The sequence below is a fragment of the Trachemys scripta genome, chromosome 22, assembly GCF_013100865.1.
Source record: "Trachemys scripta elegans isolate TJP31775 chromosome 22, CAS_Tse_1.0, whole genome shotgun sequence".
Lineage (NCBI taxonomy): Eukaryota > Metazoa > Chordata > Testudines > Emydidae > Trachemys > Trachemys scripta.
Genome location: NC_048319.1, coordinates 1,568,160 through 1,580,174, shown reverse-complemented (window position 1 = coordinate 1,580,174; position 12,015 = coordinate 1,568,160). Strand labels below are relative to the sequence as shown.

At 63.9% G+C, this 12,015-nt stretch overlaps 1 protein-coding gene across 1 annotated transcript; it reads left to right on the top strand.

The window, feature by feature from the left end:
* Window positions 1-704: 704 nt before the first annotated feature.
* On the top strand, window positions 705-6,224 carry LOC117869067. The gene is made up of 3 exons (XM_034755567.1): window positions 705-1,045; window positions 2,702-3,469; window positions 5,331-6,224. The coding sequence occupies exons 2-3, from the start codon at window positions 2,706-2,708 to the stop codon at window positions 5,476-5,478; spliced, it is 912 nt and encodes a 303-aa protein (XP_034611458.1). The 5' UTR covers window positions 705-1,045; window positions 2,702-2,705; the 3' UTR covers window positions 5,479-6,224.
* The last annotated feature ends 5,791 nt before the right edge of the window (window positions 6,225-12,015 follow it).

The window sequence follows — 12,015 nt, the reverse complement described above, 5'->3', positions numbered from 1 at the left end:
GGTGGGGGGTAATAGGAGCCTATATAAGAAAAAGACCCCAAAATCAGGACTGTCCCTATACAATCAGGACATCTGGTCACCCTAGAGCTAAGGGAGGCTATGGGTCAGTGTGGGGGGGGGTCCACAAGGTTCCTGAGCCCTTTGCCCCAAGCCCCCCACCAGCCCCAGCTCGCTGACCTCGGCATGCAGCTGCCCTTCGCTCAGCATTTTCTCCTGCGTGGGGGTGGGGCGGGTTTCACAGTTTTCATTTGCCTCCTTGTGACATCTGAGCAGAGGAACCCACACTTCCTTCCTGGGCCCGGGATGCTGAGTCAGCGCCATGCTCCGTCTGGGGGCATCAAGAACTGGTGGGGCAGGGCCCTGCCCTGCAAGCCTGGGCACCCTGCCCCCTTCCCTGTGGGCAGCGGACGGCAGCAGTGCCCACGCTCGGGCACTCTCCCCCTCTGTGCAGGCCCTTCACACCGAGGCTAGTGCTGGGGCAACCCCCCCGCGGTGCTGAAGGGCCCCGCCTCCCCCCCCCCCCCCCGTCTCACTCCCTCGTTATTCTGCAGGGTCTGTGATGTTACCCAGCGGGGCCTCACCCAGAGCTGGGAGCCCCCCAGCACCCCCACTCCGCCAGGCACTCTCCAGTTAGCCTCCCTCATGGGGCCGCTCCAATCTCCACTGTCCTGGCCCTGCTGCCAGGCTCCGATGGGCCAGGACGGCACGGCCTTGCTCTGACCAGGGCCCGGCAGACGCCCCTCGCTCGGCAGCGCCCAGCGCGGGGGGATGCCAGACTGAAAAACGAAAGCAAAGGGAAAGTGGCAGAGAAGGGAGGAGCCCAGAGCTAGCACACAGCCCGGGATGGCCGGTGCGGGCAGGGCTCCCCTCCTGCTCCCCAAGCCCCGTCCCGGCTCTCTATCTACACCACCGAGCTCCCCTCCCCCGTGCTGTGACAGCCTCTGGCCAGCAAGAGAGGAAGTGCCGGTTCCTCTTCTGTCCAGCCGCCGAGTCGCACAGCAGAGGAGCAGACGCAGCCGAGGGCAGGAGGCAGGCGACAGCTCAGGTACAGGGCAGGGGGCTCCATGGGGCAGGATGGGGACAGGGCCAGCGGGCAGGTGCCTCTCGCCCTGTGCCACCGAGCAGCGCCGGGTGCCCGGGCTCACTCAGGGGAGCAGAGTGCCCGTTAGCCACAAGCCAGCAGCTGTCTCAGCAGGGCATGGCCAGGCAGCCCTATCCTCACCCCTGAGCCGCTCTGAGCAGACAAGGTGCAAGAGGCTGGTACCGGGGGGGGGGGGGGGGAGGGGTGCCTGCCCGTGGTGCTGAAGGGCAGAGGCAGCGTCGTGGCTGGGACCTTCCCTGCAAATGGCCGGAGCGGTGAACGCCTAGGAGACCACCCATGAATCGCCCACGATGCCTCTGCTCCCGGGGGTCCGTCCGCCCCAACTCCATCACCCCGGGTCGTGGCCTGTCATCCCTCCCTCCAGGGACAGCAGTAACCCTGCGGGCACGGGCCCCTCCTCCAAGCACCCCCAGGGCTGGCAGCCTGCAGAGAGTCCCGCTGAGCTAAAAGGGCTGGCACTCAACCCCCAGCCCCGCAAAACAGCTGCCCCTCATCCCAGAATGATCATCCGCTAGAGAAAACGGGGATGGGGCCGAGGCCAAGCCGGAGTGCAGCCCCCCCCCCAAGGCTCCCCGTGCTCAGGCCAGAGCGCCGCCCCCCCCCCCAGCCCCACCAAAGCTCCCCATGCTCAGGCCGGAGCACGGAGCATTTCTGCTGTCTCTAGCTCCATTTGCCCCAACCTTCTTCAGCTCCACTCTCCGCCCCACCTCCCTCCTCTCCCCACAGAGCCACTGGCTTGTGACTGCAGCGTAGCTACTTCCCCAGGTCCCCTTTGCACCAGGGCGCCCACTCCAAGGATCAGAGGAGCAGCCGCGTTAGTCTGGATCCGCAAAAAGAACAGGAGGACTTGTGGCACCTTAGAGACTAACAAATCGATTTCAGCATAAGCGGTCGTGGGCTACAGCCCACTTCTTCGGATGCGTAGAGTGGAACATGCAGACAGAAGATATTTATACATCCAGAGAACATGAAAAGGTGGAAGTTCGCAGACCAACTGTAAGAGGCCAATCAATGTTTTTTTCTGCTGCTGCTATCTCATCTCAATTGATTGGCCTCTTACAGTTGGTCTGCGAACTTCCACCTTTTCATGTTCTCTGGATGTATAAATATCTTCTGTCTGCATGTTCCACTCTTCGCATCCGAAGAAGTGGGCTGTAGCCCACGACCGCTTATGCTGAAATCGATTTGTTAGTCTCTAAGGTGCCACAAGTCCTCCTGTTCTTTTCACTCCAAGTATATCGGTGCGACCACAGCCCGTGCCTGGGGGGGAGGGGAGCCAGGGCTCCTGGGGAACGCAGAGCGATACTGGGGAGCAGTCCCCGCTTCTCCCCCACCCCTCCCGTTCCCTTCCACCACCTCCTTTGCATAATGGGCAGGCAGGCACGCGAGGGGCTCTGCTGGGGCTAGCGCTGCCTGGGCCTGGGGCACAATGCACCAGGAGTCGCTGCAGCGTCCTCTCGCTGGTGGGGGAGCCTGGCTGGAGCAGGCCTGCCTGGGGCATGGAGCAGTTAGGACTGAAGGGGTGTTCTCCTCCCCCCATCTCTGTCCTGCTGCAACACCCCCCATTTACAGCCTGCCTGTGTCTTGCTTCCCGGCTAGGAAGATGCTGGCACTCCTGGCAGCCCTGCTCCTCCTGCACAGCGTGCCGTCCAGCTGGGCATGTTACTTGAAATCTCCAAATTCAAGCTTCAGCGTGGACCAGGAGTGGTCGGCATTCAGTAGCAAGACTTCGCTGAACCTCAGCAACCTTGCCATCAAGGAAATCAGTGGCTCTGCCCAGGTGGGGGGGTCGGTCGAGATGCTGGATCTGTCCGTTAACTGCCTGCAGAGCCTTCCCCGGGATTTCCTCTCCCAGGCACGCGCTCTCGAGCGGCTCTACCTGCACCACAACAAGCTGTCGGAGCTGCCCATGGAGTTCTTCAAGAATGCCACCAACCTGCAGAGACTGGTCGTGGACTGCAAGTGCAACGTTGTGGGGAGCGTGGTCAACTACTGCAGTAGCTCCAACAGCACCTGCCATTGCCTCTTAGCGGAGGAAATCTTCAATGTCACCGAGTTCAACACGCAGAAGTGCCAGCCTCTTTGCACGCCGCTCTGCGTGGCCATCACCAGCTCAGTGCTGGCCGTGCTGCTGCTGGTGGGGGGCCTGGGCGTGGGCTTGTTCCTGCTCAGGAAGAGGAGACAGGCCTCTGTCATCCACAGCAAGCGGGAATCCACCACATCCATCACCCACGGCCAGCCGCGCTACATCAGCCGCAACGCAGAGACGGGCCCCGGCCAGGCCAGCGACTATGAAAATGTCTTCATTGGCCACTCCCAGCCAGTAGGGCAATACGAGCGTCTGGAGAGAAAGGGACCACAGTACAGGTGAGCACCGACTCAGCGTGAACCCCCCAAGGCAGCATCCCTGGGGCACCAGGTCCCCTTCCCTCAGAGCAGGCAACCTGGGAGGCTGCATCCATGGGGAGGGGGCAATGATAGATTGATCGAGGGGGTGGATGGGGATAGATAGAGGAGGTGTATGGGGATGGATAGATAGATCAATCGAGGGGGTGGATGGGGATAGATCGATCGATCGAGGGGATGGATGGGGATAGATAGATAGATAGATAGGTAGATCGAGGGGATGGATGGGGATAGATAGATCGAGGGGGTGTATGGGGATAGATAGGTAGATCGATTGAGGGAATGGATGGGGATAGATAGATTGAGGGGATGGATGGGGATGGATAGATTGAGGGGATGGATGGGGATGGATAGATAGATAGAGGGGATGGATGGGGATAGATAGATAGATAGAGGGGATGGATGGGGATAGATAGAGGAGGTGTATGGGGATAGATAGATAGATCGAGGGGATGGATGGGGATGGATGGGGATGGATGGGGATAGATAGATCGAGGGGGTGTATGGGGATAGATAGATAGATAGAGGGGATGGATGGGGATAGATCGAGGGGGTGGATGCGGATAGATAGATAAAGGAGGGGAATGGGGATAGATCGATCCAAGTGGTAGCCACCTGCCTTCCTCTCTGAGTTTGGGTTATTTAAGACAAGAGCCACATCTGGCTGGTCGGGCTGGTGGGATCAGTCCGAGCCCCTTAGAAACAGAGCCTCCACTGGGTGGCTCTTAATCCTTTAAACCCTCTGGGAAGCCAAGGAGCCACCACCCAGCATCCAGTGAAACAGGCCAGCCCTCGAGAGCCGGGTGAGCTGCCCTGATGCGCCTGGGCTGGTTCTGGCCTCATCTGAGAGCAGAGGAGGGTTTTAAGCAACATCCTGGCTAATTCCCTCCCCCACCCATGAGGCAACTTTGCCTTGGCAAATCTGCAGAGCCAGGGGATTCGGCCTGACTGGAAGGGGAGGGGTTAACCCCGCTGCTTTGCTGAAACCTGGGATGGTGAAACAGCATCCGACGAAATTAACAAATATGGGAAGTTTGGGGAGGTGGTTTGAGAACAACACCTCGTTTGTCACCCTCAGGGCATGATGGGTGACTCAGTCCCTGCCCCCCAGGCCCTGCCACGGCGCTCCGTTCCCCCCCCCCCGCCCTGCCATGGCACTCTCCCCCTCCCCCCCAGGCCCTGCCACGGCGCTCTGTCCCCCCAGTCAGTCACATGTCACTCCATACCACATCCCACAAACCTACCCCTGCCCCCACAGCTGCTGTCTGAATTTGCCACAGAGAAATTCTTGCGACAAAGTCAGTTTCCTGGATAAAAAGACCAGAAGCTTGTGACCAGACTCCAGACACGGGGGTGACATTCCCCTGTGCTAGGAGCCGCGGCCCCAGGACTGCCATGTCTCCAGGAGCTGGGGCCCAAGCCGCTCTCACCCATGCACCCTGGGGCAGCGTTGACATGGAGCGGAAGGCCGGTCCAGAGGGTCGGGCGCTAGTCAGGAGACTTGGGCTCTGCCACAGCCCCCCGCAGGCCCTAGGGCAGGTCACCCCAGCTCCCCCTGGCCTCAGCTCCCCCTCGCCGGGGCATTGGCAGACTGCGCGCCACTCAGACACTGCCGTGTAAACGCGTCTCGGCCCAGTTCTCTCCACGTAACCCCCGTCAATGGAGCCACCCCAGGCTGACAAGCCAGCCAGGGCCAGCCCAGGGGATAGAGCCTTTGGGGCTGGCACTGGCTGTCCCCAGGCGCTAAGCACAAGAGCGGGTGGCAGAGGCCCTAGCCCACGCCCAGAGGGTAACCCAGGGCCCTCTCCACTGTCTGTCGCAGAGTCCAGGAGCCGGTGGCCGAGGAGTGTTACATGGAGAGCGACGCCTGCGGAGACCAGCCCGTTTATGCCAACACCCAGCAGTTGTACAGCAGCAGTTTCCCCGACCCCAGTGACACCGAGGAGGTGTACATCGTCCCGGACAAATGAGCCCTCCGCCCGGAGACACCCAGCCCCGGCTGTCTCTGGGGAGCGGGCTCGGGCCGCGGGGGGGGGGCCACAGTCCCATTCAGTAGCTGTGACCATGTGTCACGCCCCGGGGAGGGGACTGCTGGGGATCCCAATTAAAGCAAAATCACCTGGCAATTGCTTCTCCCCCCATCCAGGTATTACCCTGCAGCCAGCCCCAGTCCAGCCCCACTGGAATGCAGACAGCTCAGGTTTCCCCTGGGGAGGGCTGGAATTTCCCTTTCCCCATTGAGAGGGAGAGCCCCCCCACGGGGCGGGGGAGGGGATCCTACCCCTGCATCAGGCTGCAGATTCCTCCAGAAATAGCTCCCGCTTCTCCTGCCAAAGTGCCTGGTTCTGCGCCAGGCTGGCTGAGCCGCGGCTGGGACCCAAACACCATGTGGTTTCCTCTGCACCTGGGAACTGTGGGGGACACACTTGTGGCGGGGAGACGGCACACGGCCACCCCACGGAGCAGCCCAGCGGACCCCTCGAGGGACACAGGAAGGGCACGGGCAGGACAGAGCCGATTCCCAGAGGAAGTGGGGCCTCACTGGAAAGGAGGGACCCGGAGCGCTGGGGCTCCAGGAATCGAGGGAGATGCGCCCGAGCAGGGCTCAAGGCAGCCAGGCCATGGTGTGTCGTGGGGATTCCTGGGGTGGGGGACCTGCCTGCCCTGGGTGCCTTTGCTGTATGCACCAAGCTCAATAAACAGATTGTAGCCAGGAGCCAGCGTGCCGCAGCGCCCACCCGCCCCCTGCTCGAGCTCGCAGGGTCAGTAGCCACGCTGCCCTCCAGCCGGCCACAGGGGGCCTCCCCTCCCCCAAACCCTGGGGCAGGACCTGCAAGGCTCTGTGCTGGGCAGCAGGGCTCCATTCATTCACCTTAGGGCCCAGCGCCCTGCCCCATTGCTATGGTCAGCATGAGGGGCAGCCCCCCTCTGGCGCACCTAGCGAGGACTCGGCTTGGCTCTGCCGCGGCGCCCGGCTCCATGCAGGGTCCTTGGTCCTGTGGAAGAGGATTGAACTTAAGGCAGGTGGCGAGACTTGCTCAGCGCAGGGGAGCAGATCCCCGGTGCTAGGGAGGGGGAAATGCATGGTGGGGAGCTGGGGACACCCCCACCACCCTTGCTCCTGCCTGGCCGCACCGCGCTGTGCCCGGCCTCTTCTGTCCCTTTGCCCCACGTGGGTGGAAGACGCTGATGTTACCTGTGGCCCCGCACTTCCACACACAGCCGCCAAGGGGAGCCAGAGACCAACTGCACCAGAGTAGGGTCTGGGGGTGGAGGCTACTGGTCATGGGGGCGGGGGGGGGGGGGGGCTCAGCACTCCTGAGCCTGCCCAGAAGCTCCCCTGCCTCTGCAGCTGCGGATTGTTTGGGCACAGGGTGACCCAGCTGCAGGCCCAGCAAGCTCAGTCCATCACACGCCGTCCCGCCCCCACGGGCTCTACCCACACCTCGCTCTGAGCAGCTATTATGGGATTGACACCGGGGTTATTTTTAAAGGCAAAGCCTCTTTCTGCTCCCCCCTCCCCCGTCCCGCACGCCTGAGCCTCTCCCGTCCCTTCGCAGGTCTCTTCTGTGAGAGGCTGAGGTCAGACGCTTCCTGGCCTGGAGAGAAGCTGCAAGCCACAGCTCACATGTTAGAGCTGCAGCACGCCTGGCCAAGCCGGGGGCGGGGGGATGGTGGTATGAGGGTCGCACTGTCCCATTGCCAGAGGCGCACAGCTCCACGGAGCAGAGTCGGGCGCTGACAGCCGCACCTGGCGCACTGGACGGACAGGAGGGCGACGCCCCAGCGCTGGTGCACGGCTGGGATGGCAGGAGAAAGAGCCTGCTGGGGAGGGGGGGCAGTGCAGAGCCTCCCCCATCCCCACTCGGGGCAGCTCTGCCCCTCGCTGGGGCCCTGGGGCACCCAGTGCAAGGTTCTGGGCCACGGGTCTCGCCCGGCTCCAGCCAGCCCCAGGGACCTGCAGGGGCTCCCGCCACGCAGGGCCTGGCCACAGACTGCTCCCAGGGCTGGGGGGCTAATGCCCGGAGCCCTGCCGACGGCCTTCCAGGCATTGGGCTTGATTCTCCGCTCGCCCCTGTGTGCCAGCGCCACGGCTGCAGTGAGGCCGGGCAAGTGAGGGGCTCCAGCTGTGTGGGCGGGAAGGTCAGTGTCAGGCATGGTTGGCAAAGCGGGAAGCTGGGGGGGGAATCCACCGGGTGGGCTGAGCCCCACAGAGCCCCCATATCTCTCTACGAGGCCTGGCCCTGGTGCCCCTTGCAGCCTGCCCTTGGCACTGCCCCATGGCCAGACTGAGCAGCCCCATGCATGCGCCCCACAGTGGAGGCGGCCCCGGGGCCCTGGAGAATATGGGCTGGATTTAACCCTTGCAATCCTGGGACCAGCTCCGTGACTGCCCGGGAGGCGGGCGGGGGTGAGAGGAGCAGCGAGGGCGGCTGCTGGAGAAGGAACTATTAGTGCTGGGTTAACTTCCCCATGCAACGCACTGCCAGCGCCATGAGAGGCCTATGCCAGCCCTGGGGTCTGCCCCCGGCTCCGCCCTGCCCACCGGTGCCACCCTGCCCAAGCAATAGCTGGGAGTGCCCAGGCTGCGGGTGGGTGGGGCTGGCTGGTGGGGGCAGCAGCCCTGCTCGCACTCTGCCCTCGGGCAGCATCACACCAGGAGTCACCACGGAGCCTGCAGGGAGGGGGCAGGGCTGTCATGCAGTGTGCCACCCGCTCTGGGTCCCCGTGTCCCAGGATGCCTAGCGGTAGCCCTGTTGCCTGCACGTCAGAGCAGAGAATCCAGGGGGAACAGGGAGGGCAAATGACAGGTGCTCAAGGGCTCTGCCTGCCCCAGAGCAGAGCAGGGGGCAGTATGGGGCCCGCCCCGAGCCCACTGCAGGGTATTTGTGCCCAGGGTGCTGCGGGGCGAGGGCTTGTTCGGCTCCCAGGGGGCGAGCTGCTGGCAGCTGCCCGGGAACGGTCCTGACCCAGAAAGGCCTTTCACGCCGGGGTGGGGCAGGGCGACTCGCTGCAGAAGTCCAGCGTTTGGCACAAAGCTTCTGCCCCCAGCTCCCTCCATATGATGTCATCACGCCATAAGGGCACAGGCCTGCGTGTGACATCACACTCGTTACCATGGCAGAGCTCTGATGCTGCCTCCGGCCAGGGGCAGGACGGTCTAATGGAGAGAGCGCTGGGGGCCGCCCAGCTCAATTCCTGCCACGAGCCCGCGGGTGACCTTGGCCAAGACACCTACTCACTCTGGGGCGTGCAGTGGGGCTGAGCCTTCTGCACTCAGTGTCTGCGGCGAGGGGTGCTAGGGACGTACCTGGAGCCTCGGCCCAGAGCAGGTGTCACCGGCACACTGCCGCTGGTCTTGGCACAGAAGTGACGGTGAACTCTGGTGCTCCCACCTGGCCCCAGGCCAGCTAGTCAGACAGAACTGGAGCTGAGAACACGATGATGCATCTCAGCTGGGGCTCAAAGTGGAACTGTCCCCAGCTGCAGCATCTTGTGACACAGCAGGGCCGTGCAAATGTAACGCCGACATCGGCAGGCGGGATCGAACCTGGGACCTCTGCAGCTTAGTGCATGAGCCACTACGGCATGAGCTAAAAGACACCTGCCCGTTAGCTAAGGCAGGAGAGCAGACTCATTTTCTCTCTCTCAGTGGCCTCGGTGCCACTAGATGGGCCAGAACCACACCAGGAGGTGTGTGGGGGTTACACAGAGCAGGGCTGGGAGCCTGATTCCCATTTACCCCTGCGCAGAATGGGGGCACACGGCATTGCTCCATGCCCCCGGGCAGAACGGGGGCACACGGCACTGCTCCATGCCCCCAGGCAGAATGGGGTGGCACCCTACTCCGCACAGCCAGGAACAATGGTGCCCGGGGCAGGGGCAGCATTTCCTCCTTGGGCTGCAAGGGCAGGGGTGCAGAGCAGAAACTCAGCCCTGGCACCAGGTCTCCTAGTCCCGGGGGCACAGGGAGGGGAAGGAGAAGGAATGGGGAAAGGGAGCGCGAGGCAGGCAGGGTCGTCTGTCCACTCAGGAGGCTGGCTGCAGAATGCAGCCCAGCAGGTTGGGGAGAGCTCGGCAGGGCCTGTGTTAGCCGGCCGGGTCCATGATCACTCCCGGCTGAGTGTTGAGCTGGCACCTGGCACCATGGGCTGGGCGCACCCCTTGCAGGTTGCACTAACACTGCCCTGCTGAGCACTGCCACAGGAAGGCCAGGTGCCCCTGGGCTTGACCTGCTTTCTGTTGTATTTGGGGCTAGCTGCCGCGCCCCTGGAAACACCGGGGCCAGTAAGGTGCAAACAGGGCGCAGGTGCGTTTACCCACCACTGAAATGCAACCACCTCTGCGGTAGAAGGGGGCAGCTGCTCAAGACTACCCAGCATTTTAGGACGAAGCCCAAAGAAGAAGTCTGGGCAATGCGCCTCTTCGAACTGCCCTCTCCCTTTGCCAAAGCGCCACGCGGGTGGCAGGGTGCGCCAGGGCGGTCCTTTAGGCCAGAGCAGTCAGGGCAGGGTGCCATGCAGTGGCAGCCCAGCGTGCTACGAATGACAGGCTGGGCAGCATCCCTGGGACGGCCTGACTCTGCACTTGTCACTTGGCCTTTGAAACACGTCCTGTGGAGCTTCACGTGGCAGTGCCGCAGGGGAGGGGGCCGGGCTCCAGGCAGCCGTGTGGAGGGAGCAGTGCACACGCCTTCCTGGGCAGAATCGCTGACATCTCCAGCACCTTGGCACCTGGGAGGGGCCGCCCGCCTCGGCAGGTGATTGCTCAGCCTTGCAAAGGGGCCACCAGCAAGCAGCAGCTGCAGGGGAGGGAGGGGAAGATGCAGATTCCCACAGGCCAGAGCCTGGCTCCGAGGGGCTCCCGGCCACGGTGCTGTGCATCCCGCTCAGAGCAGGGTCAGGCGTGCCCTCGGCTGCCCTCGAATACACCGTGGGACCAACAGCAGGGACAGCCCAGCCAGGCAGACTGCCACCTTCTCCCCCAGCTGGACGCTGCCCCTTAGTCTCCACCAGCAGCCCTCTGCTCTCCCAGTCAATGCGCCTCCACCCAGCCTGCCACCACCAGCGCTGGGCCTCTCCTGAGCAGGGGGCGGGGGGGGGCAGGACCCCAACCCCGCAGCCCTCGAGAACAATCCCCTGGGGATGATGCTGCGTCCATGGCAGCCCAGCCTGGGCCTCCCAGCAGAAGCAAGGGCAGCCTGGGCCCTGGGCGCGGGTGACAGGCCGAGCTGGGGGCCCTGGGTCCGGGCTCCCGGCCTGATGCTAGTGAATGAAGCCTGGATCTTCCCTGAGAGGCTCCAGGCCGGCGGGGAGGGAGCGGAGAGCGAGTCCCCCCCGGCTGAGATCAGTGTGTGGCCTGTGGCAGGGGGAGCAAACCGCCCCCCACGTGGGCGAGTGCCAGCTGACGCCATGGGGCCCTGCCCCTCATGCTGCTGGGAGTGGGACCGGGGGAGCCCGCATGGGACAGAGCCAGCGTCAGAGCAGGGGTGGGCCGGGGGCTACAGGCGGAGCTGCCCTTCCGCCTGCGACTCACTCGCCCGCCCACGGTGATCGGTTCGGACGTGCTGGGCCCAGCACAGAGCGGGCAGGAGCTCAGCTGCTAGGTACCCCAGCGCCAGGGCCGTGAGTGCCAGGAGCCGGCCGACCACAACCCATGGTAACCGCACTCTGACTAGTGCCGGGGCCTCGGGGGGCAAAGCCTAGGGCTCCCACCAGACAGCAAATGGGGCCAACAACCCCCGCTGGTGACCCCGTATGGAGGGGGCCAGGTGGGGTAGGCCTGCCCCAATCCACAGCAGAGAGAGTAGGGTGAGGAGGTGGGGGCACTGCTCCCGTGCAGCCCGAGGCAGGTTGTCTGCCATCCCAACTGCCAGCCATCACCCCCCTCTCGGCCATTGGCTGGCGGCACGCGCCCTGGGCAGAGGTGCCTTATCTAATAAATTACCTAATAATCACTCCGATAAGGGGTGCTACTGGCATGAAGGGAGCAGTAAACATTAACCCGGCCAAGCCCGGCTCGGAGCCAGGCCCAGCCGTGCCGGGGAGCAGGGAATAGGCCCCTGTGGGGGGCAGAGTGTGGCGCTCCACCCTGACCCTGTGACGAGCCCCCTCCCCGGTGTGGGAGCAGGTGAACCTGCCCTGCAGGCCCCTGGGGCTGGCCCCATGACAGCCTGGATTTCGGGGATTCCCAGGGAGTGGCGAACCCGTAGGCTGCCCCCCCGGCGCCAGGGCACTAGACCGTCCAGTGTCAAACCCCCATTTGTCAGCCCCGCGCAGCTGGAGCCCAAAGAGAACCGTGGCCTTTGCCCACCCATGAGCCAGGCACCGGCTCTGGGAAGCCACGGGAGCCTGCACCCCCCCACCCCGATTTCCAGGGGGTTCAGGCTCCTGCTGCTCTGACAGCCCCCCGGACTCTGCCCCAGTGCTGTGGGACGGTAACGGGCTGAGGCTGCATCCTTCAGCCCAGCCGTTTCCAGGCAGAGCTCCGTTCGAGAGCCGCCCCGT

Bases quoted from the DNA above. Each gene is read 5' to 3' on its own strand.
- LOC117869067 (XM_034755567.1), top strand. From the start codon at position 2,706: ATGCTGGCACTCCTGGCAGCCCTGCTCCTCCTGCACAGCGTGCCGTCC. The intron at 3,470-5,330 runs GTGAGCACCGAC...TGTCTGTCGCAG, and splicing joins AGAAAGGGACCACAGTACAG to AGTCCAGGAGCCGGTGGCCG.